This window comes from Brienomyrus brachyistius, chromosome 21, assembly GCF_023856365.1.
Source record: "Brienomyrus brachyistius isolate T26 chromosome 21, BBRACH_0.4, whole genome shotgun sequence".
In the NCBI taxonomy this organism is placed as follows: Eukaryota; Metazoa; Chordata; class Actinopteri; order Osteoglossiformes; family Mormyridae; genus Brienomyrus; species Brienomyrus brachyistius.
Window position 1 is genome coordinate 15,586,085 of NC_064553.1, and position 24,917 is coordinate 15,611,001.

At 46.7% G+C, this 24,917-nt stretch overlaps 4 protein-coding genes across 9 annotated transcripts in view; all 4 read left to right on the forward strand.

The window, feature by feature from the left end:
* Positions 1 to 7,820, forward strand: part of LOC125716675 (uncharacterized protein C22orf31-like) — a 39,671-nt gene extending 31,851 nt beyond the window's left edge. The window contains exon 3 of the transcript XR_007384373.1: positions 7,803 to 7,820. The gene's annotated coding sequence lies outside the window, so the exon portion shown is untranslated. The remainder of the gene's footprint in view (positions 1 to 7,802) is intronic.
* The window catches only part of LOC125716670 (uncharacterized protein C22orf31-like), a 60,839-nt gene that overhangs the window by 7,671 nt on the left and 28,251 nt on the right, over positions 1 to 24,917 (forward strand). The window contains exon 3 of one of the 3 annotated variants that reach the window (XM_048989242.1): positions 7,719 to 7,865. The exons of 1 other annotated variant lie outside the window; for it this stretch is intronic. The gene's annotated coding sequence lies outside the window, so the exon portion shown is untranslated. Of the gene's footprint in view, positions 1 to 7,718; positions 7,866 to 24,917 lie in introns of those variants that run through there. One more of the 3 variants, XM_048989245.1, reaches the window with a different exon arrangement.
* LOC125716677 (SUN domain-containing ossification factor-like) lies at positions 958 to 12,120 on the forward strand. 3 transcript variants are annotated; one of them, XM_048989263.1, is made up of 3 exons: positions 958 to 2,036; positions 2,362 to 2,469; positions 11,714 to 12,120. In XM_048989263.1, exons 1-3 carry the CDS (start codon positions 1,987 to 1,989, stop codon positions 11,934 to 11,936), a joined length of 381 nt encoding a protein of 126 aa, XP_048845220.1. In that variant the 5' UTR covers positions 958 to 1,986; the 3' UTR covers positions 11,937 to 12,120. The 3 variants fall into 3 exon arrangements, with proteins under 3 accessions (XP_048845220.1, XP_048845219.1, XP_048845218.1); XM_048989262.1 differs by lacking the exon at positions 2,362 to 2,469 and adding an exon at positions 11,513 to 11,620; XM_048989261.1 differs by lacking the exon at positions 11,714 to 12,120 and adding an exon at positions 2,563 to 2,898.
* On the forward strand, positions 6,977 to 7,774 carry LOC125716669 (uncharacterized protein C22orf31-like). 2 transcript variants are annotated; one of them, XM_048989240.1, is made up of 2 exons: positions 6,977 to 7,086; positions 7,187 to 7,773. In XM_048989240.1, the coding sequence occupies exons 1-2, from the start codon at positions 7,075 to 7,077 to the stop codon at positions 7,652 to 7,654; spliced, it is 480 nt and encodes a 159-aa protein (XP_048845197.1). In that variant the 5' UTR covers positions 6,977 to 7,074; the 3' UTR covers positions 7,655 to 7,773. The 2 variants fall into 2 exon arrangements, with proteins under 2 accessions (XP_048845197.1, XP_048845196.1); XM_048989239.1 differs by having other exon boundaries at positions 7,060 to 7,086; positions 7,181 to 7,774.

Consider the following 24,917-nt stretch of genomic DNA (forward strand, 5'->3'; position numbering starts at 1 on the left):
AGCAGCCCTATCTTCCGCTGTCCAGGGGCGGTATACTAATATTGTTGCTGGTGAGGCTTGGCCTCCTTCGCCAGGGGCTATACGGGGGTTTGCAACTTCTACCATGGGAGCAAGCAGTTCAGATTCATCCTCGGAATCTGAACGGTACCATTGTGTTTTTTTTTATTCTCGGGATTTATTCGCATTCGTAAATGCGGGTCTGTCGCTCTCGTTTGGTGTGGCCTTGCACTCCCTCCTTCAGCTCCCCGCACAGCAGGAAGTGGGGGGTCTGGCATGTTATGCTATGGTGGGGGATGCTGTAGTACTGGTGGGCCGTCCGCTGGTGTCTGCGGGGGAGCAGACGGCGGTGTTTCCTCGTCTATGTTAACAAGGGCCGCTTGCAGCGTCTCCTTTTTCTTTTCCTGTTTCTTTTTTCTGGCTATATCACGGAGTTTGCTTTGTTCTAACCAAACATCGGATAAGACATATTCTCGTCTTTTCTGTACTTTGTCCTTGCCTGTACAGCGGCCGGACATCATTTCTAATTTCAATTCTGTCTGTAATCTCAGAATATTTTCTGTACTCAGGGTTCCTGAAAACCCATGCTTTTTTCGCCACTTTTGGTTGCTTATTATTCCTGCCCCCTCCTTATATTTTTCCATGAATTTCTCATCGCCCGCCAATTCTACCTTGCTTTGACTTTGCCCCATTTTTTTTTTTTATATACAAAAAATAATAACCCCTAAGTGCAAGTCCCTGGCATGAGACCTCGGGAGGACACTGGCACGGCCTTCTACTGTCCTCTAAAGAGACAGCGGTGTCAGTTTTCAGGGGTGAAACCCGTCCTTTTTCCCTTGGTCACCAGTATGTTGTTGCACCTAGGCCGGGTGTATGGGGCCGCTACTGCCCTCTCACTCACACCCGCTTTCCCTGCTGCAGCGTCGTGCTTCTCACCTGGTCCTTCCTTTATGACGAAGTGGTTCTAGTTCTTGTCCGGGGACCCGTCAGGCGCCAGCCCAGCCGTCAGGGAACGGTTCTAACCACCGGCCTGTGGCGAATTCACGTCGCAGGTCTTTCACTCACTCCCTATGAGCGAGACTGTCGACAGCTTTCGGTGTCGTTCGTCGGCGGACTGGTCGGCGCCCTCTGGTATCTCTCTCCGGATCCGGCTCGAAGGACCAATTTATGTTAGGAGAAAGCGCCGTAGCTTTCACTCCTACAATCTAGTTATGTTGGAGAAAGCGCCGTAGCTTTCACTCCTACAATCTCCTGTGTGAGGAAGCGCCGCAGCTTACTACTCACACACTTCCACTTCTAGGACCCAGGAATAATCGAGACAGCACACGTCTTTCTGTTTTACTTGCGCAAGGGTGCCCACTTCAGGTGCAACAGACAGTATCTGCGCCTCTGTTGAGTGTCACACCGGACAGTCCCTTGGCTTCTTTATTTATAGGGTAGGGGAGGGGTTACATGGGTCTTGTCTTTAACTAGTCAATGCTGTGTGAGGCCTCCGTGAAACAGGGTTAATACAAAGCATTACATATCTCAAGGTGGGCCCCCTGCTATGTTGACAGAATCTGTTTCCTTTCTCAAGGTCTCTTATTCCTGCGTCACAATCTGGTAGGCCCCTGTGAGGACATCTTGTCTGCAACCCTTTCTGGGCCATGGGTTAGTTGTTAAGGGTTGCACGTACACATATAGGAGGATAATAATATGATAAAATACACAGATACACTCTAACACTCTGAAGGTCTCCAAACCCTCTGAAACCCTGACATGGAGGCATTTAAAAGATTGATGGTTCATGTCACCATCCAGAATATGCTCCAGATCTCAGATCTATGTGTTCCTGAAAGCCGTCTTGGATACACCTGCGAACCCATTAGTTCTTAAAGGCTTGATGTGTCTAAGAGTAAGCGTGTTAAGAGATGGGACAGTCTCTCTCATGTCTCAAGTCGAACGGTTGGTGAGAAGGTCCGTGCTTTTCAGAGCACCTCAGCGATTCTCATGGAGAACATGGACCTCTACATGCTCAACCCCTGCAGCAACAAGATCTGGTGAGTTCACACTCTTCTGTACTATATGTCATGGTAGACCCCAAAGTCAGCAGTAACCTTTGGGGAAAGTGCAATTCAAAACAGAAGCTCCATCCCATTTCTGTGACTGTCAGAAGCTTGTTTTCTTGTATATTCTTTTCAGTTTGCTATATATTATTTTTTACTTTTATATTTTTGTGTTTTACTTGTGTTTTGCTTACCAGTCTGTGTTGGCGAGCGTGTTGAGGTGTGCTTAGCAGTCCTGAGCTGAGGGCATGGTACCTGTGCTCAGCAACGTGACCTCTGGAGACTCCTGAGCTCTTTACCAGCTGCTTCCTCCTCCCAGGTTTGTCATAGAGCTGTGCGAACCCATCCAGGTGAAGCAGCTGGACATCGCCAACTTTGAGCTGTTCTCTTCCACGCCCAAGGACTTCCTGGTGTCCATCAGCGACCGGTCAGCCACATTCTGCCTCCGACACACCTTAGCTGTGTATCAAGCGAAGCTCCAGGCTGCTTAGCCTTCTCTTCCTCCATCTCCCTCTGCCAGGTATCCGACCAACAAGTGGATGAAGCTGGGCACCTTCCACGCCCAGGACAAACGCACGGTGCAGAGCTTCCCGCTGGACGAGCAGCTCTACGCCAAATACGTCAAGGTAGGGCCAGCCCCGATGCATCATGGGAGATGCCAAGGACAGTCTGCCAGAGCTGGTCAGAGCGTTGATCGAGTCCTAAGAGATTTTCCAGCACAGCCCCTCTTAAGCCATCAGTAAGGAGCTTGTCACCTTTATTTACAGGGTGAATCTCAGTGCAGTTAAGGTCTGCAAAATCTCAGCAATCCTACAGCCTAGGGTTTGCGGACACCAGCCCAACATACCGACTTTCATTAGAGACACTAGCAGATGGTAGTCATGTGAACCCCCCAGGCTCTAGAAGAGGCCCCCTTTGGAGCATGCCCCACCCCTGAGCATGCCCTCTCGCATGTCCTGTCTCATGCCCTGTCGTTTCTAACTTCCTGTCTCTTGATCTGTAGTTAGTAGAGACCTTCAGTGATCTGGAACTGAGCTAAAATGCTGCAAAACTCTGCCAGTAGCCATTTCATGCACACAGGCAGTCAGGCTTGCATGTGGAACGTGCCTGATTCGCCCCAATCCTCTGGCATGCCCCCAGACCCTTACTGACCCCCTTTTAGCCCCCCTCCCCCATGTTTCTAGGTTATCTGAGTGCTTTTTTAATCTCTGGTTGCTAAGTTGCTCTTGGCATGAAGTTGGCCTCCACGCTCACTTTTTTCCCTCTTCTTCTCCGTTCCATCGCTTCAGACGTTCATCAAGTACATCAAGGTTAGCGCTGTCGTGGCATAACCGTCATTCTCACTCCTAGCTATTTTTTAAACTGATACATGTTTTATGATAGAACCTTTTCTTAATTTGTTTCTTAAAAATCGTGCCCCCTGTAGGTGGAACTGCTGTCCCATTTTGGGACATTTCTGCCCCCTCAGCCTGATCAGGTACCGTGTCTGTGAGCACCTTTTTGGCTCGTTATCTCACTGTGTCGTTATTGTGCGTTTTCAATTATATTTTGCACTACAGTAAAATCCAGTTATAAAGGACTTCAAGGGACCTGGCAAAACAGTCCATTATATCCAAAGTCCGTTATATCCAAAGCCCGTTATATCCAGAGTCCGTTATATCCAGAGTTGCTGTAGCCCAGAACACAACTACAGGACACTATTTACTCATGCCACACCACAGCAGACACACTTGTGGTATAGATTATTATATTGTACATGTAGTAATCCAACTTTACCTGACCAGATGCCTGACTATTAATAATCCCGACTATGTATTTGAGCTGGATATCACCGGCACACCGCGCGCCTTGTAGGCGGAGCCTGCATGTCTGTTATAGCCGAACAAAACTACAGTTAAAAGCGGCCCTGGGGACCAAATTGTTTGTCCGTTATAAGCGAAATTCCGTTATATGTGAGTCTGCTATATTGGATGCTTTTTCTGCATGTTCTTAAAGGTGCATGGCCGGGACCAGCGGACCTTGTCCGTTATAGACGATATTCCGTTATATGCGAGTCCACTATAACGGGATTTTACTGTAGCACCCACTGAATGATTTATGCTTTAAATGATCATGAAGCTGACGTGCTGGATGGCGATTGGACTCTGCAGGGTGTTTGGGACCAGCATGGTAGAGGAGTACGAGGAGATCTCCGAGTTGCAGTTCCCTTCCGACTGAACCGAGGATCTGGATGAGGATTATGGTGAGCCGGTCGGACGGTGGGCTGAACATGCTTGAGAGCGAGCAGTTGCTCATTTAATGCCCTTAATGCCGTCTCTTGCTCTCTCTCCCTCACAGATTTCCTTCCCGGCTACGTACCCGTCGATGACAAATCCTCCAAGAACCTGATCGACTCTGCCACGGGTACGAGTTCGGGGTCGTTTTACACTCTTCAGGGAATAAATGTGTCCTCCTTCTTCCACATGGACCCTTCAATCGAGTCCATTGGTTACACACAGCGAGTGATATTAATGATTAAATTAAAAGTCAGTTTCCCTGTAAACCTGTAGGGGGCACCGTTAAAGCATTGCAGCAAAATGTAACCTAACCCTGCCCCTGTGGGGGCTGATTGTCTCCATGTGGCTTTTCACTGTGTGTCTGTGTGCGTATGTGCGTGTTTTTTTGCTATAGATGCCATCCTGAATATGGTGAACAACCTTGCGGTCAACGTGTTGGGGGGCAGTGCCACTCAGGACGGTACGAGGCCCCGACGTTTCCCGCTATCCCGCCATCGTTACCCTGGTAATCCACCGAGTATTAAAGCCACCCTCTCCCCCCAGGAAACGTGTCTGCGGAGGCTGCGAATGTGACTGATGATTCCTCTGTGACAGAGACCCTGCTTAGCCTCCCCCCCACCTCCGTCCCAGAGTGAGTGCCACACAAGAACCACCGGATCACACGGGGGGGGGGGGGTGCTTCACATGGACGCGGTGGTTAATTAGTATCATGCCCGTCAGCCGCCACCTGGGGGTTTTTGTGTTTAATTACTGTATCAGCTGTTTAATTCACTGTAGCTCAGCCAGGTCAGACTTTGGTGATGGTTTGGTCATGTTGTGCTCCCCCCAGGAATGAGACTGTGGATCCGGAATTGCCGGATCTTCCTGAGTATCCAGGGCCCCCCGTGCCAGAAGAGAGTCCGATTGTGGTCCTTGTGGAGGATGAGGAGGACGAGGAAGAATCTGACCGGGTAACTGTGACTGCAGTGGAGCCTGATGACCAGGAGGGGGAGCCCTTGACCTCAGGGGGGCCTGATCCCAGGCAGCTGGAGAGCAACGCCCTCTGCAAGGAGCTCTCTGGGATCTCCTGCCGTGCCACCTTTCTGGAGTACCTCCGCCTGTGGTGCTCCGTCACTCTGGGCCGGCGACGTAGGCGTCAGGGTGACATCCACACCCCACCGACTCAACATCTGGACCACACCGTGCAGCCACTTCCTGAGGAAGAAGCCACCTCCACCCTTGAGGAGATTCCCGGGCAGACGGAGGTCCCCCACGGCCCTACTCATATGGCCGAGACTCCAGCCCTGGAGCCCAGCCAGTCCCCGTCTCCTCTGCTACAAGGCTTCATCACTACAACCGGGACCATCGGCACATCTTCGGTTGAGATGCCTATGTCCTCAAGCCAGGAGCTCCTGGAGAAGGGGGCTATGTCCTTGAGGGGAGGTGCTCAGGAGCAGCAGGAGAGCCGGACTCTTGACACCAGCAGTGAGGTCAGTGTCTCCATCCGCAGCTTCTCAGAGGACCCCAGGGCTGACACTGAGCACCGAGGCACCACCACACCCACTCAAGTCCTCCCTCCTGAGACCCCCCTGGCCACGGAGGTGCCAGCTCCTCCAGGAGATCCAGAGGGAGGCCAGGCTGTGCCTGGGGAGGCCCAGAAAGAGGCAGACTCTGCAGAGTCCCCGGAGCCGCCTCAGATGCTCCCAGACAAACAGGAAGAGTCCCTGGAGGACCTCCTCAGTGTTACCTCCAGCAATGGGCAGGTCCACCGGACCGCCACAGACTTTTATGCTGAGCAGAACTTCTCCGATCTGGCCAATGGGAACCATGTGCATGGATCCAACCAGAAGGAGTCTGTCTTCCTGAGGCTGAGCAACCGCATTAAAGCCTTGGAGATGAACATGTCCCTCAGCGGACGCTACCTGGAGGAACTCAGCCAGAGGTGACCTGTTACTAACACGCTTGTCTGTTGGCCGACTGCCCCCTCCCCGCATTACTAACCCGTCTATCTATTGGCCAGCTGTTCTGTTGAATTGCACTGCATCGCAATAGGGGTGGAGTGGCACAGTGGACACTGGCACCGATGCCTCATACCTCCAGGGCTGGGGGGGGAGGGGGGTGCATGATCTCACCATATTAGATAGGAATCCCATAACTACTCTGGACATGCAGTTTAGCTGAGTGACACCATTTATATGCCTACAATGTATGACTGGGTATCTCCCCTGCAATGGCCTGGCCATCCCATCCAACGTTAGGGATGGGGTACAGCCTCATGCCCTGCGCTGCTCAGTATAGGCTCCAGGCCCACTGAGATCCTGACCAGAACAGGATGATGGAAGTTGGGTTCTTCCAGAAGAGCTACTTGCTCTTTATTCATACTGTGGTAATGTGCAGTACAAATGGCAGACTGACCAAATAGAACATCTGTACAGGTTTTACATGTAAAAATCTGAAGGTCATTCCTGCCAGCTAGAAATATCAATGACATCCTCCACAGCCAGGCTAGATATTTATTATACTATTTATTATACCATTTACCAGCACATCAGTTGAGTTTAAGCTGTTAATACAAAGATTTGTTGTTTACTTTGGGAATCCATGGTGCCCAGCATCTTAAATCATCGCAAATATTCTGCAGTGTTATCACCAGTATTTTACAAATTTGAATCATAACAGCAGACAGACAGACTCCTGACCATTCTGAGATCAAGACCGATTTTCAACTCCTGCTGAACTACTACGTTGTCTTCAGATTATTTTGGATTGAAATCCACATGATGGAGGAGGTAAGTTTGAAGTTAATATTTTTGTAACTTCTCTGGTTAAAATATCCATCAAATATATCATGCATTAATTTCAATATTGTTTCCAAAATGCGAGTCTCAGGTTACAGTGATTCAAGAGGCAGATCAGAGGCAGCAGAAGGCCCGGGACGAGCGTCGAGCCCTAAATGAAGCGGATCTCCCGGATCTCCAACCCTTACCCCCAAAGGATCCCACAGACCCAGCCTTGGAGGCTCTTTGGGAGGCCAGGAGGACAGAGCCGCTGAGGATCCACGGGCGCAGCGTGGAGGAGTACAGGGCGATGTACCGGCGGCTCGTGGAACCAAGGCTGCTCTACCCTTCTGGCCGACCTCGCCCCCACTCCCTCGATCTGGGGCGCAGGATAAAGCAGCGCCTGTGGGTTGCCGTCTCCTGCCCGAAATTCACCGAACAGGTGGGAGACAAAAATATAATTGACATCGCGGAGACCTCTGGCAACCCGGGGCTGAAGGGTTATGCCCCCCTGATCGAGGTCGATGTGTGGGACGAGCCCCCGGCCAAAGAGCCTCCAAAGAAGAGAGCGAGACATTAGTCCCTGCTCCATGTATATAATGTATATATGTAAATAAATGTAAATATGCATGTATTATATATAGGTTCAGTAAAAGTAAATATATATGGGTTAAATATAAGTAAATATATATGGGTTAAATATAAGTAAATATATATGTAATATATAGGTTAAATAAGTAAATATATGTAATATATATGGGTTAAATACAAGTAAATATATCTGTAATATATAGGTTAAATATAAGTAAATATATCTGTAATATATATGGGTTAAATATAAGTAAATATATCTGTAATATATAGGTTAAATATAAGTAAATATATAATATATAGGTTAAGTATAAGTAAATAAATATAAATATATTTAAAATCAACTTTGTGTGCTCCTTTCTTCTTGTGTATAAGACCATGGTTTGACATGAGCTCATTTCAGTCATAACGCACGGATATTAATAAATGCTACTACTGCTGGTTGACACGTTTGTTAAATATCACATTTTATTGAGACAGTCTGTCTTTTCGGGACCGGCATTAGCACGCTAGCGGCTAATCGGCTGAATTTCTCTTTTTTTACTTTGGGCCTCAAGCTATCATAGCATTGTTTAAAATGAAGACGTTTATGTCGAAATATCTCTTTTAATCGACATGGATCATGTTTAACCCCAGATGGGTAACCCAGAACTCTGGTTTAGTTGGTAACCAAGCAGCTGTGTTAAACCAGGTAAACTGACGGAAACCTGCGATTTTCCGTCAAATGTACATTACAGTCTAGGTCAGTCAGTACCAAAAGTTGCTAACCGGAAGCTAACCTGGTCCCTGACTTGGCTAAACAACTTCAGGATAAACTTGTGGGTTCTGCTTTGGCCAAACACTTATCCGGTATTTTCTGTTCGGATGAAGCGCGGCTCGGATTTAACTGGTTTCTTTAAAATGGCGGATAAGGGCGCGCTGCCATGTTGGTTTAAAGTGAAACGTAACTTTGTTTGTTTGTTTTATTTATCTATTTATGCATTTTAGTGGAATGTAAGTAAAACAATGTGCCGTATATTTTAGTGATGCCAAGAAGCCGCTTATTATAATGATATGTTAAGAGTATAAAAACAAGACTCACGCATTAGACGTGAGGCTCAAGCTGGAAATCATACGGCAAATCTATATTGTTCCATTATAAACCTAAAATGAGCTACCCGAAAAGCATTGGGACAGTCAGCAAACCCTACAGACTAGTTACGAGGTAATAAAACTGTTGCATGCGTGTAAATGCGTGTGCAGACTGGTCTGGAATTGAAAATCACACTCGAGTCAGCTGTCCAAATTTTACACCCTTGCCTTTTTCATATTAAGGGCCATTTCAGTGTCTATGACATCCTTCGAGGACCATGCTAATTACTGCAGACACATCACATTAATCTTGCGCAATATTTTGTATCGATTCTCAAAAACCACAGACTGACCAGACACCGGACGTAGCGTACGACGCACCGCTAACGTTAGCATTAGAAAACCTAGCTGACCATAGCGTCTGTTATCAATGGCTGAGTCCGAAAGAGTTCGGGGTTCTTGCCGTATGTAGTTGAAATGTTGACTAATTTTTCCATGGACTTTTATTCGATTGTTTTACTGATATAGACAAATGTTAATTTCTTTATTACACAGAAAATAGCTGATATTGGGTGTTACAGTTATAAATGTGAATCCCAATGTTCTGATAGCATAAAAAGAGAACTTGCGTGTGGTGGTGTGTTCTTTATACTATATGACAATTTTCTTAAACATTAGATATAAAAAAACGGAATATGTCAACTTGCTTACAGTATTGCAGTGCTGTATATATGATGTATATAATATAGGGATGGTAAGAGTCCCCCATTCGCAACGGTGCACCGGAATAAGAGTTTATGATGGACTGCCTCATTTTATAAAGTGTACAACAGATACAATTTAGGATGAACTCGGGATGCATCGTTTCTAACATTTCTGTGTTGGTAAAATCTGATTTATTAATAATTAATAAGGCCTTTTTTCTAGAAATGTGACAAATCATTTTTGACCAGTAATTTTATATTTGACGAGTAATATATTTGACCAGTAATTTTTAGATTGATTCCCCCTTTCTAAACTGTTCTGTATCTGTTCTGTATTAAATTGCATAGTGTCATATTCTTTGGCATCATATCGCATTGAATCACATTGTGTTCAATCAAATTGTGTTGAATTGCACTGCATCGCAATAGGGGTGAATCATGTCGTATCGCATTAGTTGCTTAATGTGTATCTAATGTATTGTATCGCTGGCAGTGTGGGTCACATTTGCCTCAGTAATGGTGATGTATCAACTAATATGATATGGTGTGTGTGTGTGCGTGTGTGTGCGAGCGTGTGTACATGCTGGACCTCCTACTTGCTCTGGTCATGGACTTCTAGTCGCAACTCCTGGCTTCTGTATGTCATGTAAATGTTACTGCCTGCTTCACATAGACTGAGCTGCTCATTCTATCAGTTGTACGTCTGGAGATGGTCACTGTGATCTACAGGCAAGTTGTGTGTCCCTTAGCCTCTGCGGGAGCTGCTCATTGGTAAACAGGTTTGTCGCAGGGCACGGGTTGTAGGTCACCTGGTGAGTTTGCTGCTCACGGGGATTTTGCTTCTGCCGCCGATGACAGGCCGTCGACACTCCCAGTGGCAAGGAGGACCCATCCATCCCTGGCAAAGACCATGGTGACATCCCCACCTTTGACGAGTGGAAGAAGAAGATGATGGAGAAGGAGAAAAGTGAGTCACCTTTCCTGATGGGGGCACCCTGATAGATGCAGATCTAACACACTGTGAGTTGTGCTGATGATGATGATGATGATGAGGAGGAGGAATGTGGGGTACAGAAGTCACACATGGTGAATTCAGATTTAATCTGTGAAGACTTGAGGTGAGAAGTCACCCTCACCCGTCAGGTGTTTGCCTTCTGTGAGGTCCGTCTCTTCCTCTGATAGGCCAGTCTGCCCACTCATCATCCTCCAATGGCAGCCCTGTCGTCATGAAGAAGGTGCAGAACTTTAATAACTATGCATCGGTGGAATGTGGAGCCAAAGTCCTGGCAGCGAACACTGAGGCCAAGGTACCATTGCTGACCTTCAGGAACCGTCTTAAGATTATAGTGCGTATGACTATGACTGTTTGTGTCTGCCATGCGATGGACTGGCATCCCATCCAGGGTGTCTCCCAGCCCTGTGCCCTGTGCACTCTGAAGGTCTCCAAACCCTCTGAAACCCTGACATGGAGGCATTTAAAAGATGGATGGTTCATGTCACCATCCAGAATATGCTCCAGATCTCAGATCTATATGTTCCTGAAAGCCGTCTTGGATACACCTGCGAACCCATTAGTTCTTAAAGGCTTGATGTGTCTAAGAGTAAGCGTGTTAAGAGATGGGACAGTCTCTCTCATGTCTCAAGTCGAACGGTTGGTGAGAAGGTCCGTGCTTTTCAGAGCACCTCAGCGATTCTCATGGAGAACATGGACCTCTACATGCTCAACCCCTGCAGCAACAAGATCTGGTGAGTTCACACTCTTCTGTACTATATGTCATGGTAGACCCCAAAGTCAGCAGTAACCTTTGGGGAAAGTGCAATTCAAAACCAGAAGCTCCATCCCATTTCTGTGACCGTCAGAAGCTTGTTTTCTTGTATATTCTTTTCAGTTTGCTATATATTATTTTTTACTTTTATATTTTTGTGTTTTTCTTGTGTTTTGCTTACCGGTCTGTGTTGGCGAGCGTGTTGAGGTGTGCTTAGCAGTCCTGAGCTGAGGGCATGGTACCTGTGCTCAGCAACGTGACCTCTGGAGACTCCTGAGCTCTTTACCAGCTGCTTCCTCCTCCCAGGTTTGTCATAGAGCTGTGCGAACCCATCCAGGTGAAGCAGCTGGACATCGCCAACTTTGAGCTGTTCTCTTCCACGCCCAAGGACTTCCTGGTGTCCATCAGCGACCGGTCAGCCACATTCTGCCTCCGACACACCTTAGCTGTGTATCAAGCGAAGCTCCAGGCTGCTTAGCCTTCTCTTCCTCCATCTCCCTCTGCCAGGTATCCGACCAACAAGTGGATGAAGCTGGGCACCTTCCACGCCCAGGACAAACGCACGGTGCAGAGCTTCCCGCTGGACGAGCAGCTCTACGCCAAATACGTCAAGGTAGGGCCAGCCCCGATGCATCATGGGAGATGCCAAGGACAGTCTGCCAGAGCTGGTCAGAGCGTTGATCGAGTCCTAAGAGATTTTCCAGCACAGCCCCTCTTAAGCCATCAGTAAGGAGCTTGTCACCTTTATTTACAGGGTGAATCTCAGTGCAGTTAAGGTCTGCAAAATCTCAGCAATCCTACAGCCTAGGGTTTGCGGACACCAGCCCAACATACCGACTTTCATTAGAGACACCAGCAGATGGTAGTCATGTGAACCCCCCAGGCTCTAGAAGAGGCCCCCTTTGGAGCATGCCCCCCCCCCGAGCATGCCCTCTCGCATGTCCTGTCTCATGCCCTGTCGTTTCTAACTTCCTGTCTCTTGATCTGTAGTCAGTAGAGACCTTCAGTGATCTGGAACTGAGCTAAAATGCTGCAAAACTCTGCCAGTAGCCATTTCATGCACACAGGCAGTCAGGCTTGCATGTGGAACGTGCCTGATTCGCCCCAATCCTCTGGCATGCCCCCAGACCCTTACTGACCCCCTTTTAGCCCCCCTCCCCCATGTTTCTAGGTTATCTGAGTGCTTTTTTAATCTCTGGTTGCTAAGTTGCTCTTGGCATGAAGCTGGCCTCCACGCTCACTTTTTTCCCTCTTCTTCTCCGTTCCATCGCTTCAGACGTTCATCAAGTACATCAAGGTTAGCGCTGTCGTGGCATAACCGTCATTCTCACTCCTAGCTATTTTTTAAACTGATACATGTTTTATGATAGAACCTTTTCTTAATCTGTTTCTTAAAAATCGTGCCCCCTGTAGGTGGAACTGCTGTCCCATTTTGGGTCTGAACATTTCTGCCCCCTCAGCCTGATCAGGTACCGTGTCTGTGAGCACCTTTTTGGCTCGTTATCTCACTGTGTCGTTATTGTGCGTTTTCAATTATATTTTGCACTACAGTAAAATCCAGTTATAAAGGACTTCAAGGGACCTGGCAAAACAGTCCATTATATCCAAAGTCCGTTATATCCAAAGCCCGTTATATCCAGAGTCCGTTATATCCAGAGTTACTGTAGCCCAGAACACAACTACAGGACACTATTTACTCATGCCACACCACAGCAGACACACTTGTGGTATAGATTATTATATTGTACATGTAGTAATCCAACTTTACCTGACCAGATGCCTGACTATTAATAATCCCGACTATGTATTTGAGCTGGATATCACCGGCACACCGCGCGCCTTGTAGGCGGAGCCTGCATGTCTGTTATAGCCGAACAAAACTACAGTTAAAAGCGGCCCTGGGGACCAAATTGTTTGTCCGTTATAAGCGAAATTCCGTTATATGTGAGTCCGCTATATTCGATGCTTTTTCTGCATGTTCTTAAAGGTGCATGGCCGGGACCAGCGGACCTTGTCCGTTATAGACGATATTCCGTTATATGCGAGTCCACTATAACGGGATTTTACTGTAGCACCCACTGAATGATTTATGCTTTAAATGATCATGAAGCTGACGTGCTGGATGGCGATTGGACTCCGCAGGGTGTTTGGGACCAGCATGGTAGAGGAGTACGAGGAGATCTCCGAGTTGCAGTTCCCTTCCGACCGAACCGAGGATCTGGATGAGGATTATGGTGAGCCGGTCGGACGGTGGGCTGAACATGCTTTAGAGCGAGCAGTTGCTCATTTAATGCCCTTAATGCCGTCTCTTGCTCTCTCTCCCTCACAGATTTCCTTCCCGGCTACGTACCCGTCGATGACAAATCCTCCAAGAACCTGATCGACTCTGCCACGGGTACGAGTTCGGGGTCGTTTTACACTCTTCAGGGAATAAATGTGTCCTCCTTCCTCCACATGGACCCTTCAATCGAGTCCATTGGTTACACACAGCGAGTGATATTAATGATTAAATTAAAAGTCAGTTTCCCTGTAAACCTGTAGGGGGCACCGTTAAAGCATTGCAGCAAAATGTAACCTAACCCTGCCCCTGTGGGGGCTGATTGTCTCCATGTGGCTTTTCACTGTGTGTCTGTGTGCGTATGTGCGTGTTTTTTTGCTATAGATGCCATCCTGAATATGGTGAACAACCTTGCGGTCAACGTGTTGGGGGGCAGTGCCACTCAGGACGGTACGAGGCCCCGACGTTTCCCGCTATCCCGCCATCGTTACCCTGGTAATCCACCGAGTATTAAAGCCACCCTCTCCCCCCAGGAAACGTGTCTGCGGAGGCTGCGAATGTGACTGATGATTCCTCTGTGACAGAGACCCTGCTTAGCCTCCCCCCCACCTCCGTCCCAGAGTGAGTGCCACACAAGAACCACCGGATCACACGGGGGGGGGGGGTGCTTCACATGGATGCGGTGGTTAATTAGTATCATGCCCGTCAGCCGCCACCTGGGGGTTTTTGTGTTTAATTACTGTATCAGCTGTTTAATTCACTGTAGCTCAGCCAGGTCAGACTTTGGTGATGGTTTGGTCATGTTGTGCTCCCCCCAGGAATGAGACTGTGGATCCGGAATTGCCGGATCTTCCTGAGGATCCAGGGCCCCCCGTGCCAGAAGAGAGTCCGATTGTGGTCCTTGTGGAGGATGAGGAGGACGAGGAAGAATCTGACCGGGTAACTGTGACTGCAGTGGAGCCTGATGACCAGGAGGGGGAGCCCTTGACCTCAGGGGGGCCTGATCCCAGGCAGCTGGAGAGCAACGCCCTCTGCAAGGAGCTCTCTGGGATCTCCTGCCGTGCCACCTTTCTGGAGTACCTCCGCCTGTGGTGCTCCGTCACTCTGGGCCGGCGACGTAGGCGTCAGGGTGACATCCACACCCCACCGACTCAACATCTGGACCACACCGTGCAGCCACTTCCTGAGGAAGAAGCCACCTCCACCCTTGAGGAGATTCCCGGGCAGACGGAGGTCCCCCACGGCCCTACTCATATGGCCGAGACTCCAGCCCTGGAGCCCAGCCAGTCCCCGTCTCCTCTGCTACAAGGCTTCATCACTACAACCGGGACCATCGGCACATCTTCGGTTGAGATGCCTATGTCCTCAAGCCAGGAGCTCCTGGAGAAGGGGGCTATGTCCTTGAGGGGAGGTGCTCAGGAGCAGCAGGAGAGCCGGACTCTTGACACCAGCAGTGAGGTCAGTGTCTCCATCCGCAGCTTCTCAGAGGACCCCAGGGCTGACACTGAGCACCGAGGCACCACCACACCCACTCAAGTCCTCCCTCCTGAGACCCCCCTGGCCACGGAGGTGCCAGCTCCTCCAGGAGATCCAGAGGGAGGCCAGGCTGTGCCTGGGGAGGCCCAGAAAGAGGCAGACTCTGCAGAGTCCCCGGAGCCGCCTCAGATGCTCCCAGACAAACAGGAAGAGTCCCTGGAGGACCTCCTCAGTGTTACCTCCAGCAATGGGCAGGTCCACCGGACCGCCACAGACTTTTATGCTGAGCAGAACTTCTCCGATCTGGCCAATGGGAACCATGTGCATGGATCCAACCAGAAGGAGTCTGTCTTCATGAGGCTGAGCAACCGCATTAAAGCCTTGGAGATGAACATGTCCCTCAGCGGACGCTACCTGGAGGAACTCAGCCAGAGGTGACCTGTTACTAACACGCTTGTCTGTTGGCCGACTGCCCCCTCCCCGCATTACTAACCCGTCTATCTATTGGCCAGCTGTCTCTCCCCCCCCCCATAACTGAGCAAGTGCCATTTCTGCAGGTATAAGAAGCAGATGGACGACATGCAGAAAGCCTTCAACACCACCATCATCAAACTTCAGAATACCTCAAAAATGGCGGAGGAGCAGGTGAACTACTACTCTGCGCTTTTATTCAAAACGCAGCTGGTTCTGGTAGCCTTTGTTAACGCTGACATCACCCTAAATGCCCCTCAGGACCACAAGCAGACCGAGTCCATCCAGCTTCTGCAGGTCCAGGTGCACAACATCTCCGAGCTGCTCTTCAACCTGTCAGCCACGGTGCACAGCCTGCAGAGAGAGGTAAGGTCATGTCGGGAGCCGCCCTCGGCCTGGTGCTTCAGCCCAGAGCGACATCTCACCATGGTTTCTCCACAGGCCTCCAGCCGACAGACCTACCTGCTGCTCAGCCTGCTCCTCTGCATCTCCCTTGGGGTGCTGCTCTGCATCCAGTGCTGTAGAGTCATTGCTCCTCCGTTCCCAGAGCCTGACAGCAACGGCATCTACTGGAGCCCTAAGAGGCACGTAGCACAAATGCCACCACATCTCTCTGGGTTACGTCGACTGTCTTAGATAAAACACATCTCTGGACTTTCTTCTAATGGTAATTCTTTGCACTTGACTGACATTCCCGTCATATCTGAGCCGTTTTCTCTCTTCCTCTCTAGGTGTTTCTCCTCATATGATGACATGAGCCTGTTGCGGAAGGTCCCCCGTCCCCTGGTGAGGTCCCGGTCGCTCCAGTTTTCCCCAGGTGAGGCACTTCTTCAGCTGTTCAGACCCATACGTTCCCAAGACCTGGCTGCGTTTCCCGTTACTGTGAAATCACGCCCATACTCTGGGAGTTTGGAAACAGTGGGACTCCAAAAACACCCAGTGCCTCCGCATCTGCTCCCAAACGGAAAACGCCCTCGATGTCCTTGAGGGACCCACATCTGAGTGCCTGTCACATGCCAAGCCCAGCAGCAGGGGAATCCCCAGATGGGGAATCCCGAACAGACATCTGTGCAGTTTCAGATACTTACAGTGATAACATTCAGGTTGAAATTGTTTCAAAACTTACTGATGCTTCTGCTTTCGACTCAGCACTGCAGCTGCAGGTCAGAGTGGCAGTCACGTGATCGGCCTTCCCACTGGCTTTTAAACTGGCAAAATAGTTCAAAACTTTCTCTGGATATTTTTGAAAGATTTCTTGGCATTTGGGTGTTTTGCTGGGCAAGATTGGTGGTTTTCGAGAGCTCCTCGGTGTTTTGACAGTTTTGAAACATTTGAAACAATAGTTTCAAAATGGCGCCCTCAGCATTTACTGACAGACGCCATCTGGATGGTCTCGCTTCTCAAACATATTCGTAATAACATATAATAATCACACATTTAACATAAAAGTAAGAATTCAAATGGATTTATATTCTTCTGACGCATCAGTGACTTCTGTCTCTGTAGGGTGATTGAGGGTAAGGTTTCAGAATGATCGTTTCAGATGTTTTGAAGTGGGCGTCCCTGCGTGTTGATCTGACACGCTGGCCGCAGGGTGCCGGGTTCGAGCCTGCCCAGCCAGTCTAACATTTGCGTGTCTGTGCTCCATAGTTCCAGCTGACACAGAGCCTCTCAAGCGCCCTCCTGAGCACAGAAAGGTAGGGGTCCGTTGGACCGTAATGGTTTTTGTCCCCCCCCCAACCCCATTCCTGCTGACCCCACATTGCATGAAAAGTACAGGCATTGGTTCATACGACAATGAAAATACTTGACATGGATGTACATTTTCTGCCTCCCCCCCTAGAAGAAGCTCCACACCACAAAGGTAGAGGGGGTGGAGACACTGCGGCCATTGGTCCCAGCCTCCGCGCTGCCCAATGGGGCTGCGCACTACAGCAGACTTCCGCGCGGCTTAATGCGCGCCCCGGGGGTAGTGGACCCGACCTCCGAGGGCTCCTCCGAGGGATCCTCCCACTCTGAGGAGTCCTACTTCTGCGGAATCTCGGCCTCAGCCTGCAGCCGCCTCTGCAGTGGGCAGCCTCCCATCAGGGGCAAGCCCGAGAGGCGGGGCTACAGACGGAGGCGCTCTAGACTGGCCGACACCTTGGCCACACCTCCAGGCGCACAGAGGGGGGGCCTTGCTGGCTTCCGGGTGCCGGCCCTTTCGGGACCTGTTTGACAGACTTCACACTCCCCTGTCTGAGCTGCAGAGATGTGACTGGACAGAATGGGGAGCGTACCAATACCAGGGGAGAAGAGGGGTGGACTGAGACGTCCACCTTCAACAATCCCTCTTGCTTTATGTGCCTTCTCCTTCAGACCTCCCCATCTCTTTTCCCCTCCTCCCAGACCAACAGCCCAATCGAATCTGGGCTTTAACCCCAGAACGTTCTTCTCACTCGCCTGTCCCCTCTCTCATTTTAAAAATGAACACCATCCACTGCACTTGACAACAAATAACTTGTCATAACCCCCCCCCATGGTATAATACCCACCTCACAACAACAGGCTTGCAGTAGTTTTATGACATTGCTGGGAACTCCCCCCCCCCCCCCCCCCAAAAGAAAAAGAAAACTAGTTCCCCCACAACATGCAGACTTGTGCAAACGCAGCATTTTGAATCCACCTCTAGTTGTGGTGCTCGAGCCTCTAACTCAGGGGTCTCCAATCTTACCTGCAAAGGGTCAGTGTGTGTGCAGGTTTCTGGGATAACCTGTAGGTCAGCTGTTCAAACCCAGGTGTGAGGAATTTTCAGCCAGTAGGGAGTTGCAGTGAAACCCCACATACACAGCGGCCCTTTCTGGATAACATTACCCACCCCTGCTCTAACTGCTAACTGACATCCCCATGCAGGGGCCTTTTTTTTTTTGCTTCAATGGCTCCCCCTTGTGTCAGAAGTTAGAAGCACCACAGGAAAAATGCCGTTTACTGACAAAGTATGCAAATATGAAGTAAATTCTCTAAGATGCATGTATAAAAAGGCATTGATTGCAGCCAGCTACGCTTATCTCAGGACGACATTGTACATCTCAGTGGCTGCATGAAGCAGTTCAGTAATAATGCAAATCATTACGTTTGTGTTTGTTGGGTGTCTAGTGGAACGGGTATTTAACTGCAAAAATGCTTAATTTCAACCAGTTTCATTTTTTCCCCTAAACCCAGCCTTTAAATCCACTTTCCCATGAATCTTCCGCGAATCACCTGTACATCAGGCGCAAACTGAGCTGGATCTCTGGTCTGTGCTTTACGGGGTTTGGAGTCCATTCAGATTTATTTATATTTTAAATCGTTTCTGTAAACTCTGACATTCCAAGCAGATCGAATAACCTGCAGAAGTCGCTCATTGCTGGAGAATCTCTCTTTCCTTACCATGGATTTATGACTGAACATCCAGGTCGACACTGTAGTTTCCCCCATTGTCAGTCTCTGTGCGGCTCATTCCAGTCTGTCATCTTCACAAAAATTCCCCTGTCATTCTATCATCTGCTAGATATCATTCTTCAGCGTTAATTTATTATTCATGGGCAGCTGTGTAAATTCAAGTCCAGATTATATAGATAGGTGAAGAGAATCGCCTCTGTCCAAAATGTACGCAGGCGGTTCTTGTGTAGGGTTTTTTATTTTAACCCCGAAGGGAGCATGGGATTTTATAGCAGCGATGTTTTATAAGACATAAAAACAGTACGTCTGCTTAGAGCAGGAGATTATCAGAATTTACCTTCAGAGGTATAAATATTTGCGTACATGGGTTGCGAATGCAAATGCAACGTAAAGTTTTTTTAATAGGGTAAATATTTTTAAGTATGCTTTAAATGTGCGTTCTAACAAATGGATAGAAATTGCGTTATTTAAAATATATTAGCTGTCAGTGAGCACTTTTAAAACTTGTCTTCATTTTGTGTACATATTTCCTGTGACCGGCCCAGCTTTCGTGAAGTTTACTCGCCACTGAGAGGCGGAACCGTGGTTTAGGGTCTGTGGGAAGACATCCTGTTTAGCGACACTGTCCAGTACTACTGACATGGGAGAAACTGTAAGTACAGTGATGTCGTGCATTAGAAACTGTGAATTTCTAAATAATCACTTTCTTCTGGTTCTGTTTTGGTTGATGTATCGGTATTCCCTGCAGTTTTAAAGGTGATACAGCCGTTTTACTGTGCATGATCAGTTCCAGAATGTTCTCTTTTGGGCCTTTTGTACATAATCTTCAGGTTGTTTTCCCTGTTTTGGGGGCCTCCAGGTACCCCAGTGTCCCCCCCCCCCCCCCCCCAAGTCCTAAAACACGCTGAGGCAAACTGAAGATACCAAATTGCCCATGTGTGTGAGTGTGCTGTGCGATGGGTTGACACCCAGTCCTTGGTTGTTCCGTGCCTTACACCCATAGGCTCTAGTTCATCCATGACCCTGAATAGGACAAGCAGTTTCAAAAAATGGATGAATGTTTTGAGACTGTGAAGAAACCTGCATACCCAGAGGAGACAGGGAGATCATGCAGACTCCACACACTAAGCGATGGCTGAGACTCAAACCCTGGTCCCAGAGGCATGAGGGCTAACCACTGCCCCACTGCGCCACACACCACGAAGACAAACAAAGCGTGAAATCACCACGATCTCAGGGTACATTTGGAAAATGGGCAAAATTTGAAGATCCTCTTTTGTCTATCCTGGACATAAGTGAATCTTAATTTGGTTACTATTTTGATTCATTTCATACCATATCAGTATTTTTCAGTAGGACAGATTTCTAAGAATTATTAAATCATAGTACACTTGCTATGCAGAGAGCACTCACAATACTGTATATTATAGGAAAATAGTCATGAAGAATTATTAACTAGAAACCCCACTGCTTGTATGTGCTTCCCCATTGGCCTGGAGATCGAAGTGGGTCACAGGGCTCTCTGTCTCAAAGCTGTGTGGGGGAGACTGCCCTCTCCCCCGCTGGATGATAGCAAAGTGGAAATTGGAATTGACTATAGTTATAGTTATAGCACAGCATTCCTTGTCTGCAATCGCGTCTCGGGTCGCCTTTCTGAGGTGACAGACTGATCCCCCGCAACCTTAGTCGAGCTGTGAAAGGGACGGTGTAAAACGCTTAAGGTGAAAAAGCTTAAAATCTGGCTGGAAGCAAACAGTGACCAATCACCACATTTCACTCAGACATATCCAGTCATAAAGACTTTCATCTGGCAAAAAATCAAAACCGAAATGCTAGGAACATGTATTTCACCTCATGTCCGGCATTTCCATCTCCATTGAGGCCCATTAGAAGGAAAGGTTTAACGTGGGTTAATGTTCCTAAACTGCAATCTATATTAGAGAGGGATGGAATACCGCTTCCATCAAATTGACAGGTCAGGTCAAAAGGTCACTTGTGGGCGGGGCTTGTGTAGGCGGGGCTTGGTTGTGGTGGTACGATGTGACGTCACGGGAGTTGGATTTATTTATTAATTATTTATTAAATTATTTATTTTAAATTATTATTTATTATTATTATAAATTATTTATTTTAAATGATTTATTTAATTATTATTTTATTTTTAAATTATATTGAGGAGAGTGCTATATTGAGGAGAGTGCTTATGAGTGTGTGTGTTATTTTAATAAGTTATTATTTTGTCGGGCACAGCCGGGGCCGAGCGGGGGTGGGTTACCTGATGGAGCGTGAGCGTACGGCGTGTCTGGTGTTACGGTACCGCGGTAAGGTCCCGGGCTTTGGAGAATCAGCAAAGGCCTTAGAACCCTGTGTCTGGTGCGGTACTGCGCTAAGGTCCCCGCGGGCTCGGATAATCCTCGGAGAGAGCGATGCCGGAGAGCTGAGAGCCGTGCCCCTGCGCGAGTCTGTGAGAAACTCTGAGAGACTGAGACTCTGGGAGAAAATGATAAAGTTGGAGCAAAGAATGAGAGGAGGAGGAGGTGGAGGGTCTGTCGTCCAATAAAAACGCTTGGCGGTAGTTTTGACAATGTATGTGTGTTTCTTCCTCACGCAGGCGTCTGTATTACATCAGCGTATGGTGCCACACTTTTGAAGGCCGTCTCTAACGAGTTGGGCCATACATGCACCCCCAGTAAAATCAGTTTGAAGCTTTGTTTTCCATATATGACCTCGCACAAGTACAGATATGAGTGCACCTGGTTAATTGCAATTAAATAATCTAGTAAAGACACGCAAGCGTATTACATCAGCGTATGGGGCCATACTTTTGAAGGTCGTCTCTAACGACTCGGGCCATACATCAAGTTGGATACCTTGGCTCCCAGTAAATCCTGTTTTTCATACATGACAGTACAGATATGGGTTAACAGAGAAACGATATGACTGCACCCGGTTGATATTGCGGCGAGCGGGGGGGCCTATTCCTCCTAGGGCAGAGGCACAAGTATCTTCGAGGTCTTACCCTTCCTGCCAGCCAAAGAGCCACAAGTTTCATCCAGGCCTTACCCGGTGAGTATATTATTTCTTTTATTCGCGTGATAAAAATGCTAATTAATTAAATCAAATTAAATTAACATTCTAATAATAGGTATTCTCTGTTTATTCTATGTACAAGAGAGAGAGTGCGCTGACCGGTCAAGAGAAAATCTACAAGAGACCTGAATCAGCAGTGTTATAAAGCACATAGCCAACGCTAATTAATAAAGAATTTAAGCATAATAGCCCAGACGTACCATGGCCTATAGCTGGTAGAAATGGAGCTATCCTACGGCCTACAAGATAAAAGCATATGGCACCAAATTGGAATCAGTAGTCTTTAAAAGAATAAATGGACTAGCAACTGTCTCTGGGGGAGCACCCCCGGTTAGGTACTATTAAGCAACATTTAGTGACATGCATCAAAACACATTTTTAAAAACTTTGACAGAATAAAGTCTTAGTTATTTTAATAAATATGTTTTTCAGTAAATGTTTATTCACGCGCATGCGGACAAACACACACCCCGGAGGTCAAACTAAAAAAAAGTTGATACAAACTACAGTTGTATCGGACACGCACACAAAAACACAAAAGAGTTTGCTCAATCAAAAAAACACCAAACATATATAGTTCATGTTTTTTATTAAAATGTATAAGGATTGTTTTGTTATAGCGAAATTTTAAATTAATATGAGTGGGATATAAGTCATTTAGGCAACAGGATTTGAGGAAGAACCTAAATAGCAGCTAGAAATGACCGACCAGGCAGGCAGAAGTCTGCTTTTCTTATCTCACAAGTCATGGAAGGGTGGGAGGGGGGCCACATAAGTGTGGGGTAGGAACTGTGGAATCAGGCAGGGGTGCAAGAATTTAGGATTTAGTCTTGTTATTTTAAAGAAGGTGTACATGATTATTTAATTATATTTAATAGGAACCAGTAAGCTGCATTTAGCACCATGCTGCAAATACACATTAAAAAAACTTTAAAGAATAAGGTCTTAGTTATTTTAATAAAGACATCCTACAAGGTGCCCACGGCCCCAGCTTATATAATCTACAAGCTTGATCTGAGATGCTTGCTGGAGTACAATGCTAAGTTTACAACGGTAACGGAGCTGCAGACTGTTTGATAGTTAATGAAACATAGTTCAAATTCAACAGTGTCAGCAATCATCCACTATGCAGGGAGACTACAGATCACTATAACGACCCCATTTATCTGCTGGTATTATTTAAAAATTATTTTGACAGAATAAAGCCTTAGTTATTTTAATAAATATGTTTTTTCAGTAAATGTATATTCATGCTCATGTGCACCAACACACAAACACACACACACACACACACACCGGTGGTCAGGGGCTTTAAAGTTTAACTTTAGGTCTGTGAAAGTATAGGACCGCGATGTGTATACAGACCCCAAAACATACTAACTTAGTCGTTCATGAGTCTTATTGTGAAAAACCACACAAAATAGACTTGTAAATTTTAAAGAAAAGACATTAACAGCTTTTGTTAATGTTTAAATGTATAAACACTTTAGATGTGTTTGTTAAACAGTCAAACAAAAATGTGTTATTTTAAAGTAGTATAAAATATAACCTTAACTTTGGACGCAAGATGAACAACCTACACACACACACACACACAGAGCAAAACCCCAAGCATGCGCACAAGCGCACAACCAAAGGTTGGGAAGTGTGCTTTCCTTATCTCACAAGTCATGGAAGGGTGGGAGGGGGGGGGGGCACATAAGTGGGGGGTAGGAACTGTGGAATCAGGCAAGGGTGTAAGAATTTAGGATATAGTCTTGTTATTTTAAAGAAGGTGTACATGCTTATTTAATTACATTTAATAGCAACCAGTAAGCTGCATTTACACATTAAATGCAAATACACATTAAAAACTTTAAAGAATGGTAATATATCTTGACCATAGTTTTTAGTTACACAAATATTTTAAGACGTAACATGAAAGTTTTTCAAAGTAAGATGTACAAATGTTTAAAATCTGACATGAAATTTTTTTTAGGTAAGATGTACAAATGTTTTAAAATGTGACATGAAAGTTTTTCAAAGTAAGATGTACAAATGTTTTAAAATGTAACGTGAAAGTTTTTCAAAGTAAGATGTACAAATGTTTTAAAATGTAACGTGAAAATTTTTCAAAGTAAGATGTACAAATGTTTTAAAATGTGACATGAAAGTTTTTCAGATAAACAGATGTTTTAAAATGTAACATGAAAGTTTTTCAAAGTAAGATGTACAGATGTTTTAAGATGTAAGATGTTTGGGGTGTGTTAAGTTCCACTCTAGTTCCACTCCAAAAGGACACACCGGGACAACTCTTGATTCACCTTTCGTTGAGTTTTATTTACCAACTTAGACTTGTTGGTTTCAAGTTAATCAACCAATGTTTGAACCGTCAGGTTGATAACCTACAAAGCACAGACACAGAGGTTCACCATGTCATTCTGTAAGATGTTAAAACAATACATGAGATTTTTAGATTATATTAATTAAATTAAGGTAAACAAATGAACCATTCTAAGTATTTCAAATGAATTAATAAAATTAATCTAGTGAATTAAGTTAAATCAAATAATAAATTCCATTAAATGCTCGCTTCAAACAACAGAACAGTTAAACATCAAATGTAATAAAGACAATCAAACGTCAAACAGACAATTAAATCAAAATGAAAGCTTTTGCATTTTAATTCTTTTTAACTAATATAACCTAATAACATTTACCAACCATTGGTGTCTTTGGAGTAAACTCTTGAGTAGAGCTTGCTGTGCTGTTCCTTGGCTTGTTTGAAGACTGAGCTACCATTCCTGTTCAGGTGTTTTCATTTGTGATCAGCAGCCATTTTGCTGGTGCATTATGGGAAATGTAGTTCTCAACGGTGGTGGCAACCTTAGACCTACTACTGTTCACTTATAACCCAACAGGGTGTTTTACAAAAACATTCTGTTATTTGTTTGCAGCACAAACGTATTTTTAAAATGTACAAAGTTTTATGCATTC